We start from the raw sequence: 16,044 nt of genomic DNA, 5'->3' as shown, positions 1-16,044 counted from the left end.
GTCCCAGATGCTCAGAGACATCCGGGAGAAGACGATGGAGGTGGACGAACGACCCACGGAATCAAACTCGGTCGTCGTGGGATGGCCAACGGCATCAGAACCAGAATCTATGGGATGGCCAATGGCATCAGAACCAGAATCTATCTCAGTTATTTTGAAAACAGTGAAATTAAGTGCAGTGATATTGAAAATGTTCGGAAGGTTATTCCAGTATCATGTTAAATTACAAAAAATAATAACAATCCTATATAATAATAAAAAAAAACTTTAGTTTTTCTTTAAAAAAAAAAGCCTAAAAATAACAAATGACAGCACACGACAAAGGCACGACATTCTAAACAACAAAACCGTGCGACATCGGTCGAATGTCGTACGACAATGTCGTACAATTTCGATTATCGATCGCACGACAAACACGACTTTTTGGTGCAAAAACGTATGACATTCGTGTTAAAAGTCGCACGACATTGTCGTGCGACGTCGTACGAGTGCACGGACGACAAACGACGGACGTCCGACGGACTTTTCAGTCAGGGGTTCTGCGTTCACCACTGCGTCGAACGGACAATCTTGTTCTTAGCTTTAGCATATGTAGATCTGAAACATTTCAACGCAAATCTCTACACCGCGCGCTGTCAATCAAACTTTTTCAAACGTGCGAGTGTAGAGATTCGGCCGAAAACGTTTTTGTTTGTCTTCTTCGCACTGTCATTATTCAAAACAAACCGTCTTTTTCGTGCGCGGAGCAAAACGGTTCCAGCTTTTCGGGGTTCAACAAATCGAATCTTTCGGTTACCGGCGTCCTAGCTGCAATAATGACCGACGACGACGGGACCTTCAAGAAGCCATCGGTCGACCTGCTGGTCAAAGCCCGCAAGCCGGAACTCCCGCCGGGAACGTCAAAGGTGACGGACATCGTCCCCGAGGAGGCGCCAGCAGCAGCCGCAAGCGGTAAGGAGTTGCCCGGCGATGGGAACGAAATTCCGCCGGTGCCGTACCGCGAGCCAGCATGGTCGCGCAAGTGTGCGTCGGGGTTGAACTACGGATTTGAGGTGCTGAAGAACGGGGTGATCATTGAGGAGGTCAAGCAGCTGCAGAGCAGGGCGTTTTGGCTGTTTGGCCGGTTGCCGAATTGTGATGTCAACATGGCCCATCCGACGATATCGCGCTATCACGCGATTCTGCAGTATCGGGGACCTGAGGAGGAGGGCGAGGATGGGGATGAGGAGGAGGAAGAGACGAAGAAGCGGCACGTGACCGTGGAACCGGGTTGGTATCTGTACGATCTGAGTAGTACTCATGGGACGTTCTTGAACAAGCAGCGATTGCCGCCCAAGACGTACGTCCGGGTTCGGGTGGGTTATATGGTGAAGTTGGGCTCGAGCTCGCGGTCGTACATTTTGACTGGACCGGCGGAGGACGAGGACGCTCCGTCGGAGATGACCATCACGGAGATGAAGGAACTGCGCGAGAAGCAGAACAAGTTGCGGGAAGAAATGGCCGAGATTGAACGGCAGGAGCGCGAGCGGGTCGCGAAGCTCAAGGAGGAGGAAGGGGTCAGCTGGGGAATGGGCGAGGACGCGGACGAGGAGACGGATTTGGCGCACAATCCGTACGCCATGTCCAACAACGAGGAGCTGTTTCTGGACGACCCGAAGAAGACGCTGCGGGGTTACTTTGAGCGGGAGGGTCACGAGCTGGACTACAAGTTGGAGGAACTTTCGGCGGGGTCTTACGTGTGTCGGGTTGAACTGCCCGTTGACGATGATTTTGGACGGCCGATTGTGGCGGAAGCCACCCACAAGGGCAAGAAGAAGGAAGTGGTGGTGCAGTGCGCGTTGGAAGCCTGTCGGATTCTGGACCGGTACGGACTGTTGAGGCAGGCAACCCACGGTAAGTGGTCAACGTGACAAATTTGAGAATCTTTTGCTGACCTTTTTTCGATCTTTTCAGAGCCCCGTCGACGGCACAAGAAAACGTCCGATTCGGACGACGACGATGACTACCTGGACCGAACCGGGGACGTCGAGCGGCGTCGCCAGCGGAAGCAAACCAAAGCGTCGGCCGAAGTGCACACCTACGAAGATCTCATCCGGCAAGAGTCGGAGTTGCTGGAAAAGCTGGAGGACATTGAGACGCGCCTGCAGCGTCGTCAGCTCATCGAGAAGGGCACCCGGCTGCCGGAAAACGACGACGACGTGGACGAATTCCTCGAGAAGCTCTCGGACGACAAGCCGTACGACAAGTTCGAGGTGCGCCGACTTCGGCTCGAAAGGACCGGCTCACGAAGGACCACGTGACGCTGCAGAAGCTCATCAAAATTGCCAAGCCGTTGGACCTGCCCAGTATGAGCGGCCAACCGGGATCGTCCTCCGACGGCAAGGACCAGCTCAAGAAGAAGATGCTCCCCCTGTTTGGCAAGCGGAACAAATTGTCCGCATCTTTTGGAATCAAAAAGTCCGAAATTAAGGTTGGCGGCTCGACCAGCGCTCACGGCGAAGAGGTCGAAGAAGACGAAGAGGAAGCTGTTGCGGCTGCGCCGCCTAGGGAAGAACCGCCCAAGCAGGCGGCCGAACCGAAGCGAGTTCACGGTCCCTCCTTCAACCCGGACCTGCTCGAGCAGCACCGGAAAAAGGTCGTCGAAAGCAGCAGCGAGCCGGAGAAGAAACCGCAGAAAAAGCGAAAAAGTGAAGCAGACTGTGAAGAACCGTCCGGGTCCGGGTCGGTGGAGGGGGTGGACAACAAGAAGAAGCGCAGCCGGAATAGGGCGGGACGCGAACGGAATCGGGACAACGTGGACTTTGACGACAGCGAGGAGCTGCAGGCCGAGGACAAGAACGTCGAGTGGGTTCCACCGGTGGGTCAGAGCGGGGACGGGATGACGTCACTCAACCAGAAGTTCGGGTATTGAGTGGGTTGGTTTGTATTAGGGAATAAAAATGACTATTTGTTGAAGTGATTCGGGTCGTTTGTGCGATGACAACTCCAACTCTACGTTTATTTTACACAACTCAAGTCGGACTGTTGCAACGTTCCACGCAGTTGGCATGATCGGGATAGTCGCACACCATCAGCACTGCGTTGAAGTGCAATCCGAGTGGACATGGTCTGGAACAAAAAGATTAAGTTTAGACTTCGAACACAACTCAGCACTTCCCTCTTACCTAAACATTTGAATTCCTCGATCGCACGCAACGTATTGACTGCAATTCCACGGTACCGGAAGCAGCGTTAGCACGGGCTCAACCTCCGTCGGTCCATACTGGGGACACTTCTCCGCCTCGCACGGTTCTTCCTGCTGAGCGCCAGTTAGAACAAAACTAAAAATCAAAACTGCGCAGTACAAAGTTGCCATTCTAACATAAAATTTTATTAATTCATGCAAATCCAACCAGAGACTGAGATTTGAATTTCCCGGCACTTGAATTTATAAGAGCCAACCAGCTTATCTACACACCCCAAGCCACTTCAAAAGGGATGATTCTCCCGGTTTGCGTACAGATAGTCGAGGGCAGCCAGCAGCGCCCGGTAGTTGACCTCCCGCCGGTGCCCAATCTCGACGCCAAAGCACTTGCACAGCAACTCAAACTCGCGGCTCGAGACGGCGTTGTGCAGTTCACCGCGCGTCGCCATCGCCCGGATCAGCTGGTTCCGGTTGACCACGCCGAGGTGGTTGCGGTCAAAGTCTCGCAGCGGGGCGCTCAGATTCGATACGACGTCCGCCTGGCGGGCCAACCTCTGCAGCGCTTTGGACACGATCGTGCGCTCTTCAAAGTTCAGGTGGTTGTGGGGACCATCTTCGGACGGGAAGTGACGCAGCGGAACCAGGCGGGGCGCCTTCTCCAAGTTGCACTGGTAGTCTACCTCGGCGACCGTGTCGCAGAACCGCTTGTAGTCGACCGTATCGTGGTGCAGCGGAGTCTGGAAGATTCGGGCCAGCGTCCGCACTTCGGTTGGGGACAGGTCGATCGAGGCCGTTGCCAGTCCACGGCGGAACTGATCGCAGGTGATGCGGTGGTGGTTCAGCGGATCGAAACCTCGCATGTAGTCGACGATTCGAAGTCTTCGACGCACCACCTGGCCCTTGACCTTGGCCAGTACGCGCACGATGTCTTGCTCGTGGGGGTGAGGTTCTGGGCCGGCGTCCGCGTTGATCTTCGCCAAGCGATCTTGCATTTCTTCGTACTGAAGACAGAGTTGATCATTGATTTAGGAAGAATCAACCGAATTGACTACTTACCGCTGAAGCTATCTTCGGACAGGGGTCAACGTCCTTCAAAAAGTTCACGTAGTTGAACCCAAGATCATCGCTGTACCGTTCGTTCAAAGCGTACCGCTGCTCTTCGGTTATAAACACCCCAGCCATCGAGAGCGCTTCCCCTACCTGACTTCGACTGATGTGCCCATTTCGGTGAGGGTCAAAGTCCTTGAACACCGGCTCGATCAACACTCGACGAGCCGCTACCAGCGTCCGAATGCAATCGACAAGCTCCTTCACCAAATCTCTACTCTCTCTACAACCTTCCCGTTCCAAACCTCCAACCTCCTCCGGCGGAGACTCAACCTCCCGAAACGCACCCTTGTCCAAATTCTTCACCGTAAACACCTCATCAACGTCGTCCGTAAAGCGATCCCACCGAATCCTGTTCACGTCCCGCGCATCCCCGTACCGATCGCACACACTCCGAACCTCCCCGTCCGTCAACGGTAATCGATGCAGTCCGGACAGCCCCACCGCGTCCATCGCCCGCACAAACTGACTCCGACTAATCAAGCCACACTGGAACGTGTCGTACTGCTCGAAAAACTCCCGAATCCGAACCCGGTTCTCCCAGACGTACCGCTGAATGCGCAGCATCAACGTGCGGAAGTCACGCTCCTGTCTCGATGGCGCCAAGCACGGATGATACGCCGTATCTTTCTGTAGAACCTTCGCCAAATCAACGGTCCCGACCTCCGGTCGATCAACCTTCGGCAGTTCTACCGCGATAATCTTCGCCGGTACCTCTCCGTCGCATTCCCGGTCGATCGGACCGCGCCCGTCCAAATACCGCAACAGCCCGTCGATCTCCTCGATGAACGCCTCGTAGTCGATCTTGTAGTGACCAACCATGAACCGCTTCGCCAACAGTGTAAACTCCGGCTTCCTCAGAGTGATCCCCAAAAAGTACAGAACCCGCTTAAAGTACGCCAACGTGACCGACCCCCCATTCCCAGCTATCAAATCGTAATCTTCAAAGTAAGGCCGCAGAACCTGCTCGCGAAAGCGCAGCGCCTGCGCGATCTCCATCAGCACCAGCGACAACCTCCGATGCTCACTGACCGAAAGCGTTCGTTCGAGCTCCTTCCCACCAACCCCTCCATCCTCCCCGGCCACGACGTCCAAAAACAGCCCGTACGCCACCCCTCCCCCGTCCGGCGACCGGAAGTACTCCGCCAGGTGGCAGAGCTCGTTCTCGCTGAGACAGCCGCGCAGTGCGCCGGCAACCGTCCGCGCAAAGTCGTACCCCTGGACGGTGCCGGACGAGCAGAGGTCGTGCCGACGCAGACAGTTGCGCAGATCTTGCGCGTGGTAGCGGTCCAGCGTGGCGCGGATGCGCCTGCATAGCTTCCACGCGAGAAGGGCGCGATCGTTCTGAGGGGGGAAGATGGTTTGGGGGGTGAGCGTTTGGGGAATTGAAATCGTGGAATCGGGGTACCTCGGCGGTTGGGTTTTCCTGGCAGGGTAGCTTCATGGCGTTGGAGGTCTTGTTGCTGGGAATTTCGAGAGGAGAAAATGACAGATTGAGATTGCTTCTTTGAGGTGCAGATTACTGCGATCACACATTTTTGAGTTGCTAAGCTGGCAACAAGATTGTTCGTCGAACACAACTTTGAAAGCAGTCATCATAGTCTGCCCGACATCGACCATTGATCAAAGCAACCTCTGTAGATTGTCGGTTTGACAGCTCTTGGAAAAATCGAACTGGAGCTCAACGTTGCGTTCAACTGACAAGCTTTATCTACCCTTTAATTTTGCCAACGAGAATCGAAAAAGAATGCCCTAATCTACGTTCAATCTTCAAAAGTCAAACGCTGGCATTTTCGTTTACTAAAACAAATCCATTTGCGTCCCACAATGTGTAAATGTGGGCATACAAATTCATTAAGGCGATCGCCGGTTGACCGCATGATCGTCCAAATTACTCGACTCACGATCGAGATTTCTCGATCGTTATATTACGATCGTAATTTTTCGATGATAAGTCGTAATTTGTCGATAGTAGATTGAAATCATTCGATCGTTATTTCTCGATCTACCATCGACAAATTACGACCAACGATCGAGAAAATCTCGATATGGGTTCCAAGCTCGTTTTCGAAATTTTTTTAATTCATGAATTTAAGAAAATTTCAAAAACATCAAAAAACTTTCAGATATTACAAAAATTTTAAAAATTTCAAAAACTTCAAAAATTTCAAGAATTTTACAAATTTTAATTTTTTTTTAAATTTCAAAGATTTCAAACCATTTAAAAATTAAAAAAATTAAAAACGACATTCAAAAATTAAGAAAAGTAGTTTTTTTCTGTATCTTTAAAATTACATATTTTTGTTAATTTGTTCTTGGCTTTTTAAAGTTACTTGCAATTTTTTCAATTTTATTCCGATTCTGTTTAAAAAAAAAATAATATAAAAAACATTTTTTTTTAATTTTTGATTTTTTTAAATTTTTAAAAAATTGACAATTTTGAAATTTCTAAAATTTTCTAAATTTCTGAATTTTTTAAAATTTTTGTAATTTCTGAAATTTTAAATTTTTTTGAAATTTTAAATTCTTTGAAATTTTTAAATTCTTTGAAATTTTTAAATTTTTTGAATGTTTTTTTTTTTACTTTTTAATGTTTTTTAAATTTTTTAATTTTTTTGAATTTTTAGAATTTTTTTATTTTTTTTAAATTTTTGTAGCTTTTGAAATTTTTTACGATTTTTTAATTTTGTTAGTTTTTACATAAAAAATATTGAACTCCGAATATTTTTTTAAATATTCCGTTTAAACAATAAAAAAATATTCAAAAAATGGTATTACAAATTAAGATCGTAATTTCTAGATCCACGATCGAGATTTTTCAACAGTAAAGTTACGATCGTAATTTCTCGACCGTGGTTGCCTCTCACCCAGCCGTCCTGGCTTTGATCCCAGAAGGTCCGTATATTAAAAAAAAATCTAAGCTCAACTTTTTTAATGTAAAAACATAACAAAATTAAAAATTGTAAATTAATGTCTTTTTAATTTCAAACAATTAAAAAAAATAAAAATAAGAAAAATTAAAAATATAACAAAAATTTAAAAAGTTTTTGGATTGATAAAAAAAAATTTCAATGCTTTTAAAGTTTTTAAAATTAATAAAAAATCTTTTTTTTATTTCTAGAAATTTTAAAAATTTGGCTCGATTTAAAAAATCGCCAAAAATTAAATTTTCAACCATTTTTTGATCATTAAAAAGCATTGGAAAGAAGAACTCTTAAAATTTTAGAAAATTTGGAGGTTTATTTGTTAAATGTGACTTAGCCAATGGTTTTAAAAAAGTAATCTATGGCTGTGTTTTTCAATAAATTTTTAAAACTATTTTTTTTAATATTTTTGAAATTTTTGGTATTTTTGAAATCATAATCATGCCCTGAGTAAAGAAGATCTTCTTTCGTAATTGTAATTGATACTTTTTTAAAATGAATTGTCAGTGTTTTTTGAAGTTTTTGAAATAAATAAAAAGAAACTTAAAAAAATCAAATTCTAAAAATTTTAATTAAAAGACCACCAAAAATAAAAATTTTAGCCAAAGCTTGGAAAGAAAAACTTTAAATTTTAGAAAATTTGGAAGTTTTCAAAAATGACATTGACATAGGGGTCAACTTTGGTTGTGTTTTTTTACAAAAATTAAAAAAAAATTTGAAGTTTAAAAAAAATAGCATTTTAATATGTTTGAAATTTTTAAAAATTTTGCTATTTTGGAAATCATAATGATGCCTTAAATAAAGAAGATCTTCTTTCGTCATTGATACTTTTTTTTATTTTCAAAACTTTTTGGATTGATAATTTTTTTAAAATAAATATTCAATGTTTTTTTAAGTTTTTTGAAATAAAAAAAATAATTTGAAAAAATAGAAATTTTTCAAATTTTTATTTTTAGAAAATTTAAAAAAATTGGCTTTGATATGAAAAATATCCAAAATAGTAGTTTATGCAACAAGTTGCAAAAAGAGGATTTTTTCAGCACGAGTCGTACATTTATCCAACGAGGTTCACCGAGTTGGATAAATACGAAGAGTGCTGAAAAAATCAAGTTTTGCAACGAGTTTCATACAACATTTTTTGCAATTCCAAAAAACACACACTGAGTGAAATTTTATGTCAAATTTCATGTATTTTGTCAATAAATCAAAAAAATGTTGAAAAGTGTTACTTTTCGAAACAAGTGCTGAAAATTTCAACTTTTCAGCACCCATTTGAGTGCTGAAAAGTAGAACTTTTCAGCATTTATTTTGAAAAGTTTTGCTTTCGATTCTGTTATTTTTGGTACAGAAAAGTAGGCTATTTCGTTGTTCAAGAATGACAGGAAAAGTAAGTAGTTTCACGACGGAATTGCAAAAATTAAATTTTCAATCATTTTTTGATCTTAAAAAAGCATTGGAAAGAAGAACTCTTAAAATGTTAGAAAATTTAGGGTTCAACTCTGTCTGTGTTTTTTGTACTTAATTTTTAAAATTTTTGAAATAAAAAAAATTAATATTTTTTAAATTTTCTGATATTTTTGAAATTTTGTGAAATAAATGAAATATCGAGATTTTCTCGATTGTCGGTCGTAATTTGTCGATGGTAGATCGAGGAATTACGATCGAATGCAATAATCACCACGTACATTTTAATAACTCGAATTGTTCTTCGATGAATCTTAGGTACAGTGTGTAATCGATTGTAGTTATCCTTTAGTAGGACCATCGATCTACAGAAAAAACACTCTACAACTGATTATTTGGTCAATGTCACTAAAATCGAAATACCTCAACACTGAGTAACGATTTTGACGATCGGTTTTTCAAATTAGTTGGAATTCTTTAAATTTACATCTGATTAAAATAAGACAGTAATGCGATTATCTCTCACATCACGCTAGTGTGCGCACCTACAATGTGTGTGTAGCATAATAAAACTTGGTATTTATTTTTATTTTTTACTGCTCTCATCACCATCTGCAAGTTTCATCCAACAACTGCAACCACTTGAGTCGGGAGATAACCAAATCTAAGAAAATAACTACGTGATAGAGTCGCGATAGTGGCCGCCCCGCGAAGATGCAACGCAGTGCTGCAGCGGTGTTGCTTCGCTGAAGATCACACGTCGATTCTGGAGGATTCTTCAGATGATCGCGTTGTTGCGTTCCGTAATTGGCGTTGGTGACTTATATAAATTGGTTGGTGCGGTGTTATAAATAGTTGCGGGCGAAAAAATAGATCTTCGAATCCGTCAACGGTGGACCACGTGAGAAGCTAGCACAATGGGAGGCTGGGACTGCTGGCAGAAGGGGAAACGGGGTATGACCGTTTCGGTTTGCTTCCTGGGCACGATCTGCCTGTCGGTGATGATGGCCTACCTGGTGTTTGGCGATAGTACCGACGAGGAGGGCGTTCGTTCGCTGCGTATGATCGCCATCATATTCCGCCATGGGGACCGCTCGCCGACCGAGTTCTACCCGAATGACCCCCATCGGAACCATCCGTGGACAGGCGGGTTGGGCGCACTGTCCGAGGTATTCTTGAGTTGTGGAAATTAAAATTGAATGTCACTAATGCGGATCATTTCTTTCAGCTGGGATCACAGCAGATGTACAACCTCGGTAAGAATCTACGGCCACGGTACTACCGGCTGCTACCTCCGAACGGACTCTACTCCAAGGATCACATGTACATCGTGAGCAGCTACGCCGAACGGTGCATCATGAGCGCCCAAAGCTTCATGGCCGGATTTATGCCGCCGTTGGAGAACACAAACCCGCTGCCGATTCCGTGGCAACCGGTGGCCATCAACACGCTGCAACGCGATCGGGACACGATCTTGGCCCAGAAGAAGCCTTGCCCGCGGTACGAACAGTCCCTGCAACGGCTGATGGCCTACCCGCCGAAGGACATTCGCGACCTCAACGAAAGGAACGCCGCGCTTTACAAAACCCTCACCCTGTCAACCGGACAGAACATCAGCACGATCTTGGACGTCGAACTGCTCTATAACACGCTGGAGATCGAGAAGCACGCTGGCCTCGAACTGCCCGACTGGACCGAAACGATCTTCCCCGAGAAGATGCTCCCGCTGGCGGAACGAAGTCTCGCCCTGTTCACCGAGACGCCGCTCATGAAGAAGATCAAGGGCGGGGCGATCGTCAGCGAACTGCTCGACAACATGATCCGCAGACGGTCCGGAATCCTAACGCCCGAGCGGTCCATCTTCATCTACTCGGCGCACGACGTCACGCTGGTCAACCTGATGCGGGCGCTCGGCGTGGTCGACCAGGCCACCGGAAAGCCGGACTTTTCGGCGACGCTCGTGGCCGAGCTGCACCACAGCATCACGTTCGACGACGACTTCGAGCTCAAGTTTGTGTACTACTTCAACAGCGAGGACAAGTACCCGAAGGAGCTGCGCATCCCCAACTGCGGCGATCCGTGCTCGTTGACGCGGTTCGGCCAGCTGATGGAGTCGGTCCACCTCAAGAGTTACGACGAAGTGTGCCAGGTGGTGTGAGGAGAGCAGTTGATTTTGTTAGTTTTTTCGTTTCGTTTAATGTTGTTACCGTTACCACCTCCACTCTGTAAATACATCGATCTTAAGAGAATAAAAAGAAGGATTGTTGATTGTTACAAGGATTTCGAAGTTTTCAACGGCGCAGCAGTGGCAATCGGAATTGTGAACGGAATTCAATTCGAATCGTTTACGTATTCCGTTTCAAACGCAACAACCGATTCCGTGTAGGTACCGGTGGTTGCGTTTGAAACGGAATACGTGAACGATTCGAATTGAATTCCGATTGAGTTGACTGGAAACCAGCCTAGCGTCAACATGGTCGAGATTTGCAAGCCGGTAAAGGTCGGAAGGTGGATCAATCGGACCGCGCACTGGACTCACAATCCAGAGGTCGCCGGTTCGAATCCCGAGGCAGACGCAAAAATTCTAAGTGTTAATATTCGGTGCCCTCTCCCGTGCCACATACCTTCATGTCGTGATCGGGGACTTTCTTTTATAATAAAAACACAGATATTTTGCAATTAACAAACAACACGTCTTATTCCACAGAAATTAACCACAAAACTGATTTGACAATCTTCATTCTCTCTTTCGCCGGCCGCGCGCATCTCGTTGTTTTCTCGCTCGTTGTTCTCTCTCGTAGCTCGCTAGCGCGCTCTCGCACTCGATCCTCAATCAGCTAACAAGGCAATATTCATGAAGGTGCGCACTTTTGTTGCGCTCTTAACTCTTATTTATGAATTATATCAATCTTATAATAAATACTCATTTAATAATTTATTACATATTCAATCCTGCAACCCATAATCCCTACATTCTCCCTCTTTTCTACTCTCAAGATGACGAATATCAATCATAATTCCTAACAGAAAAATTGCATGAATGCTAAATCAATCAATTTTTTTAATTTCCTATAAGATTTTCGTCGGGTTCCTCGACTTTGTTTTCATGCTGATCTAAATACGAAAGCGCAGTCTTCGAAATGTTTCATCTATGCTGTCCAAGAGACTGACATCCGATCGCAGGAGTTGTAGAAAATGGAATGCGCTGATGAGGTTGAAAATTTAAAAACACCTGAAAATATAAGAAAAAGAAAAAACGAGGAGAAAAACAAAAACCACAAATTTTTCTCAAATAAACGCAGGTTTATCAATTTTTTATGCAATACGAGATTAGTGATTGTTAACCTGATTTTCTTTAATTTTTATGTAATTTAAAATTAAAAAGCAAATTTTACAAGCATTGCTGAAACAACACAATTTAAAAATATATTCAAATTCAAAAGCAATTTTTATTTTTTTAAACATTTCGAATGAAATGGAATCACATTATTCTTATTTATTATCATTTTGTGAATATGAAATATAAAACAATGTGTTCTAAATTCAAAAATCTAACATGTTGCTGACTTAAATAACAAATGAAGCATAATTCTGGCATTTTTTAGTTTTTAATTTATGTGTACCATAAAAAACAAAGAATAAACATTTCTAAAAATATATACAATGTGGTAATTTAACTTATTTAAAAAATCTGAAACAAAAACTATGACAGGCACAGATATTGTTTTTACTCAAATTTACACTTTGAATTTATGTGCGCCCGCCATGGAGTTTAACCGACCTATGGATTATGAGCCCAAGCCCAGTGCCACGTCTGATTGATCCACCAGACGGGACTTGAAGGTAAACATAAAATGATTTTAATATTAAATGCAGACGTGACGAAAAGTTTATGGTCCTGTTCAGCAACGGAGAAGGACAACCATGGGTGGTCTCTCATGCTCATGCTCATGCTAAATGCAGACGTGACGAAAAGTATATGTTTGTGATTAATACCCAAAATGGATCTACAAGCAAGCTTATTCCTTCCTCATTTTCAATATTTTCATCTGTACTTTTCTGTAATTTATTCCCAACCAAGCTGTACAGCTAAAACAAACAACTTTTTTTTAAAATAAAGGCTAGTATGGAGATCGGAAGGAAAGGGGCCAAGAAACAGCTTTACGAACAGCAGAACAAAGGAGAGGGAGCGTTTTCTTGAGGCTTTTCTTCACCCTATCTGGCTTGCTTTCGCTTCTACTGCTGCCCATTTGAATTTTTTCTTGACCGGTTCCTTCCAATGTGCAAACACCGCTTAACATTGTATCAAAATTACCGCATTTTAACTAATTTTGAAACTGTTAATAAATCATGGCAAAAATTACTAAAATGCAAAATTAGTAATATTTTCGAAGAATTTGTTTTCATCAGTACCGGTACACTTTTATAAAATAAAAATAGTCTATATTTCAGTTTAAGATGATTTCTTGAAAAGAAATCTCAATAAATGAAGCAAATTGCAAAAATAATATAAATAATTCAATTAATGCTCAAAATGTGCTTTGCTGCACAAAATACATTTTTTTATAAAAAAATAAAATCAAATGTTGTTTATTTTTGCCACAAAAGCTTTCTTTAAAAAAAATACCGATTTAACGATTTTGTTCTGTAAATGCATAGTAGTATCAACATTTTTCAACTTTTATATTAAAAATTTTGAACTTTCTATTAATATTCACTTACGCGATCTTTTAACCAGACAAACGATAGTTTTTACCGAATAGTTTTTTTTTCTCTGTTGTGTCTACTTAATAATATTTTTGTTTATCTTGAAACAAAACATAGTTCACAAAATATTATTCTAATGAATAAAACAAAATCATGTGGTAAATTGTTGCAATAAAAATAAAATATATAAACTGAAATAAATGCCGTTCGGCTAAATTCGATTTCTATTATATGTCAAATTTATTTTCTCTTCAAATTGTAGCTAAAGGTATGGATTCAAGCACTTTTGATATTACCGTAGAATGTTTAAGGTCATATTATTTATATATACCTTCAAAATGTAAAAAAAAAATCAGATAACAACAAAAAACATATTTTATTCAATTATTCTTGTAATGCATAGATGTATAGATTGCAATCTGACTACTTTCTCAAAGAGTTCCAGCTCAGGCGAAACATTTTTCAAACTACCACCGCAGAGGTCAGGCTCCAACACGGAGGAGACAATATCCTAACCATAATTTCCTTCAAAACGTATCTTGCTTATCTAAAAACAGCTGAAAGATTTTTAAAGTTTTATATTTAAATATTTTGTTTTATTTTTCTCGTCATGTAAAATGGGTTCCAAGCAACTTTGATAAATTACTTGAGTAGATTGTTCACAGAAACTTATTTTTTTTAATCACGATCTTCACGATCCCTGTCAATAATTTCTTTTCTTATTTAAAATTTTAACTTTTTCTTTGCTGATAAACTCCTGTTATGTAATCTGAAAAAGTTTGGTTTCATAATTATGTACAATCGATTAAAGAACCCCAAAGTTTCTTTAATTTATTTCAAAATAATGTTTCTCTTAATTTAATTTTGATATATTTACATTACTAAAATTCTAAAGGTTTTTTTTAACTCAATAAAATGATACAGTGTTAAAATATAATTTCTATCGAAATTAATGAATGATTTTGAACTATTTTGATACAAATAACAGATATTGCATTGAAAAATCAAAATAAATAAATATAAATATTCCTAGTTTTTAGAATAATGTTTTTTTCGTTGCTCAAATTGTCACTCATACTTCTCAACTCAAAATTAATATTTAAATATTTGTATTATTTTCTCTTGTGACCAACGCTCTCACACTTTAAATTATATTTTAAGCATTTCTGATGATTAATCATTCTTTTATTTATTATTTAAAAATGCATCAAATTAATTATTAAGTGAATTATTTTACCTTTTTTCAACTAATAATGTATTGTTCATGTTAACGATTACTTAAATTTTTACTTCCCTGTGAAATAATGTTGGGTTTCAAGCAACTTTTGTATCACAGCTGAGTAAATCGATTAAAGTAACAATTAACCATAATAACTATCAATATGGAATACTTAATCATTAACGTCTTTCAATTTAGAGGCTTATCTTTCAAGAGATGACAACTCCAGTGTTAGTGACAACCGTTTTAGTCCTATTCGATGAATTTAAAATCATTTCTTTAGGTAGTTCACAGACATAACGCAAAAATACAAATCAAAATCAAATTATTCGCTCTACAGCATTGCCTTGGCGTTCTCGATTACGAGATTCCTACTCGAAACTAGGTGTTCAAAGGCTTGATTGTTGAGGCAATTGCAAACCTCTTTTTACACCTTAGCTTCCATCCATCCCGGGATTCGAACTGAGGACCTTTGGATTGTTAGTCCAACTGCCTACAAGCGACTCCACCGAGACAGGACCCAGGGAGACAACTCCTACACCTGGACTGAGCTAACGACCTAACCTTCAGGTTAGTCCGGGGCCAACATTTACTTCCCGTCCAACGGAAAGCGTGATCAGACAAATCTCGTCTCGAAAAATGCCATCGGGACCGTCTGGGATCGAACCCAGGCCGACTGGGTGAGAGGCAATCACGCTTACCCCTACACCACAGTCCCTACCAAAATACATATTGCTTTATTTGTGGATACCAAAAAGTGCTCACTATCACATTTAAATTTATTTATTCATTTTCTTAGGTCAATTTCTTTTATGATGTTAAAGACGGTCCTTAATTGAATGAAAAGATTTGCTGAACAATATATTTTTAAAATCCATAAGGCTCCTTCTGCGAAGTTATTAAAAAAAAATCATCACAAAAGTCTGTCGGGTTCCTTTATCGAGGAGATTGTTATCTGACTGCTTTCGCAAAGAACTCCAGCACAGATAATTCATTTTTTTTAATCTGACTACCATCGCAGAGGTCTGTCAGGCTCCAACACAGAGGAGACTTTTTTCTGACTACCATCGCAGAGGTCCGTCAGGCTCCAACACAGAGGAGACTTTTTTTTCTGACTACCATCGCAGAGGTCTGTCAGGCTCCAACACAGAGGAGACTTTTTTCTGACTACCATCGCAGAGGTCTGTCAGGCTCCAACACAGAGGAGAATTTTTTTCTGACTACCATCGCAGAGGTCTGTCAGGCTCCAACACAGAGGAGACTTTTTTTCTGACTACCATCACAGAGGTCTGTCAGTCTCCAACACAGAAGAGACTTCAAAATTAACTATGACTAATCAATTATAACGGCAAAAAACGTTGCTCAAATCAAATTTCAAAGCAAAACATTGATTGTCAATTTCTGCATAAATCTATAACATTTTCATTAGAATTCTAAACGATAGTTTTCAATTTCCACAGCATCAAACAACAATCTAATATTGCATCAAATTCACAGTT

At 41.7% G+C, this 16,044-nt stretch overlaps 3 protein-coding genes across 3 annotated transcripts; 2 read left to right on the top strand and 1 right to left on the bottom strand.

Annotated features, from left to right (window-relative positions):
* The first annotated feature begins 690 nt into the window (after nt 1-690).
* On the top strand, nt 691-2,955 carry LOC6040871 (kanadaptin). Its single transcript, XM_001850154.2, is given in 3 exon segments — nt 691-1,893; nt 1,954-2,268; nt 2,271-2,955. Coding segments are annotated over 3 exon segments (2,034 nt in total). The 5' UTR covers nt 691-815; the 3' UTR covers nt 2,912-2,955.
* On the bottom strand, nt 2,955-5,859 carry LOC6040874. The gene is made up of 4 exons (XM_001850152.2): nt 5,700-5,859; nt 4,241-5,635; nt 3,165-4,185; nt 2,955-3,108 (listed from the first exon to the last, which is right to left on the bottom strand). The coding sequence occupies exons 1-3, from the start codon at nt 5,733-5,735 to the stop codon at nt 3,469-3,471; spliced, it is 2,148 nt and encodes a 715-aa protein (XP_001850204.2). The 5' UTR covers nt 5,736-5,859; the 3' UTR covers nt 2,955-3,108; nt 3,165-3,468.
* A 3,346-nt stretch (nt 5,860-9,205) lies between these two features.
* Nucleotides 9,206-10,899, top strand: LOC6040873 (lysosomal acid phosphatase). The gene is made up of 2 exons (XM_001850151.2): nt 9,206-9,788; nt 9,848-10,899. The coding sequence occupies exons 1-2, from the start codon at nt 9,537-9,539 to the stop codon at nt 10,775-10,777; spliced, it is 1,182 nt and encodes a 393-aa protein (XP_001850203.1). The 5' UTR covers nt 9,206-9,536; the 3' UTR covers nt 10,778-10,899.
* Nucleotides 10,900-16,044: the final 5,145 nt, after the last annotated feature.

The sequence above is a fragment of the Culex quinquefasciatus genome, chromosome 1, assembly GCF_015732765.1.
Source record: "Culex quinquefasciatus strain JHB chromosome 1, VPISU_Cqui_1.0_pri_paternal, whole genome shotgun sequence".
Taxonomy (NCBI): domain Eukaryota; kingdom Metazoa; phylum Arthropoda; class Insecta; order Diptera; family Culicidae; genus Culex; species Culex quinquefasciatus.
The sequence above is the reverse complement of the archived record's forward strand: the minus strand, read 5'-3'. Positions and strand labels throughout refer to the sequence as shown.

What these genes read in the sequence shown, in the direction of transcription:
- LOC6040873 (XM_001850151.2), top strand. Translation starts at nt 9,537, where the DNA reads ATGGGAGGCTGGGACTGCTGGCAGAAGGGGAAACGGGGTATGACCGTT. An exon ending in GGTTGGGCGCACTGTCCGAG is followed by an intron (nt 9,789 to 9,847) that starts GTATTCTTGAGT and finishes CATTTCTTTCAG; the next exon opens with CTGGGATCACAGCAGATGTA.
- LOC6040874 (XM_001850152.2), bottom strand. Translation starts at nt 5,735, where the DNA reads ATGAAGCTACCCTGCCAGGAAAACCCAACCGCCGAG. An exon ending in AGGAAAACCCAACCGCCGAG is followed by an intron (nt 5,636 to 5,699) that starts GTACCCCGATTC and finishes TTCCCCCCTCAG; the next exon opens with AACGATCGCGCCCTTCTCGC. An exon ending in GTCCGAAGATAGCTTCAGCG is followed by an intron (nt 4,186 to 4,240) that starts GTAAGTAGTCAA and finishes CTCTGTCTTCAG; the next exon opens with TACGAAGAAATGCAAGATCG.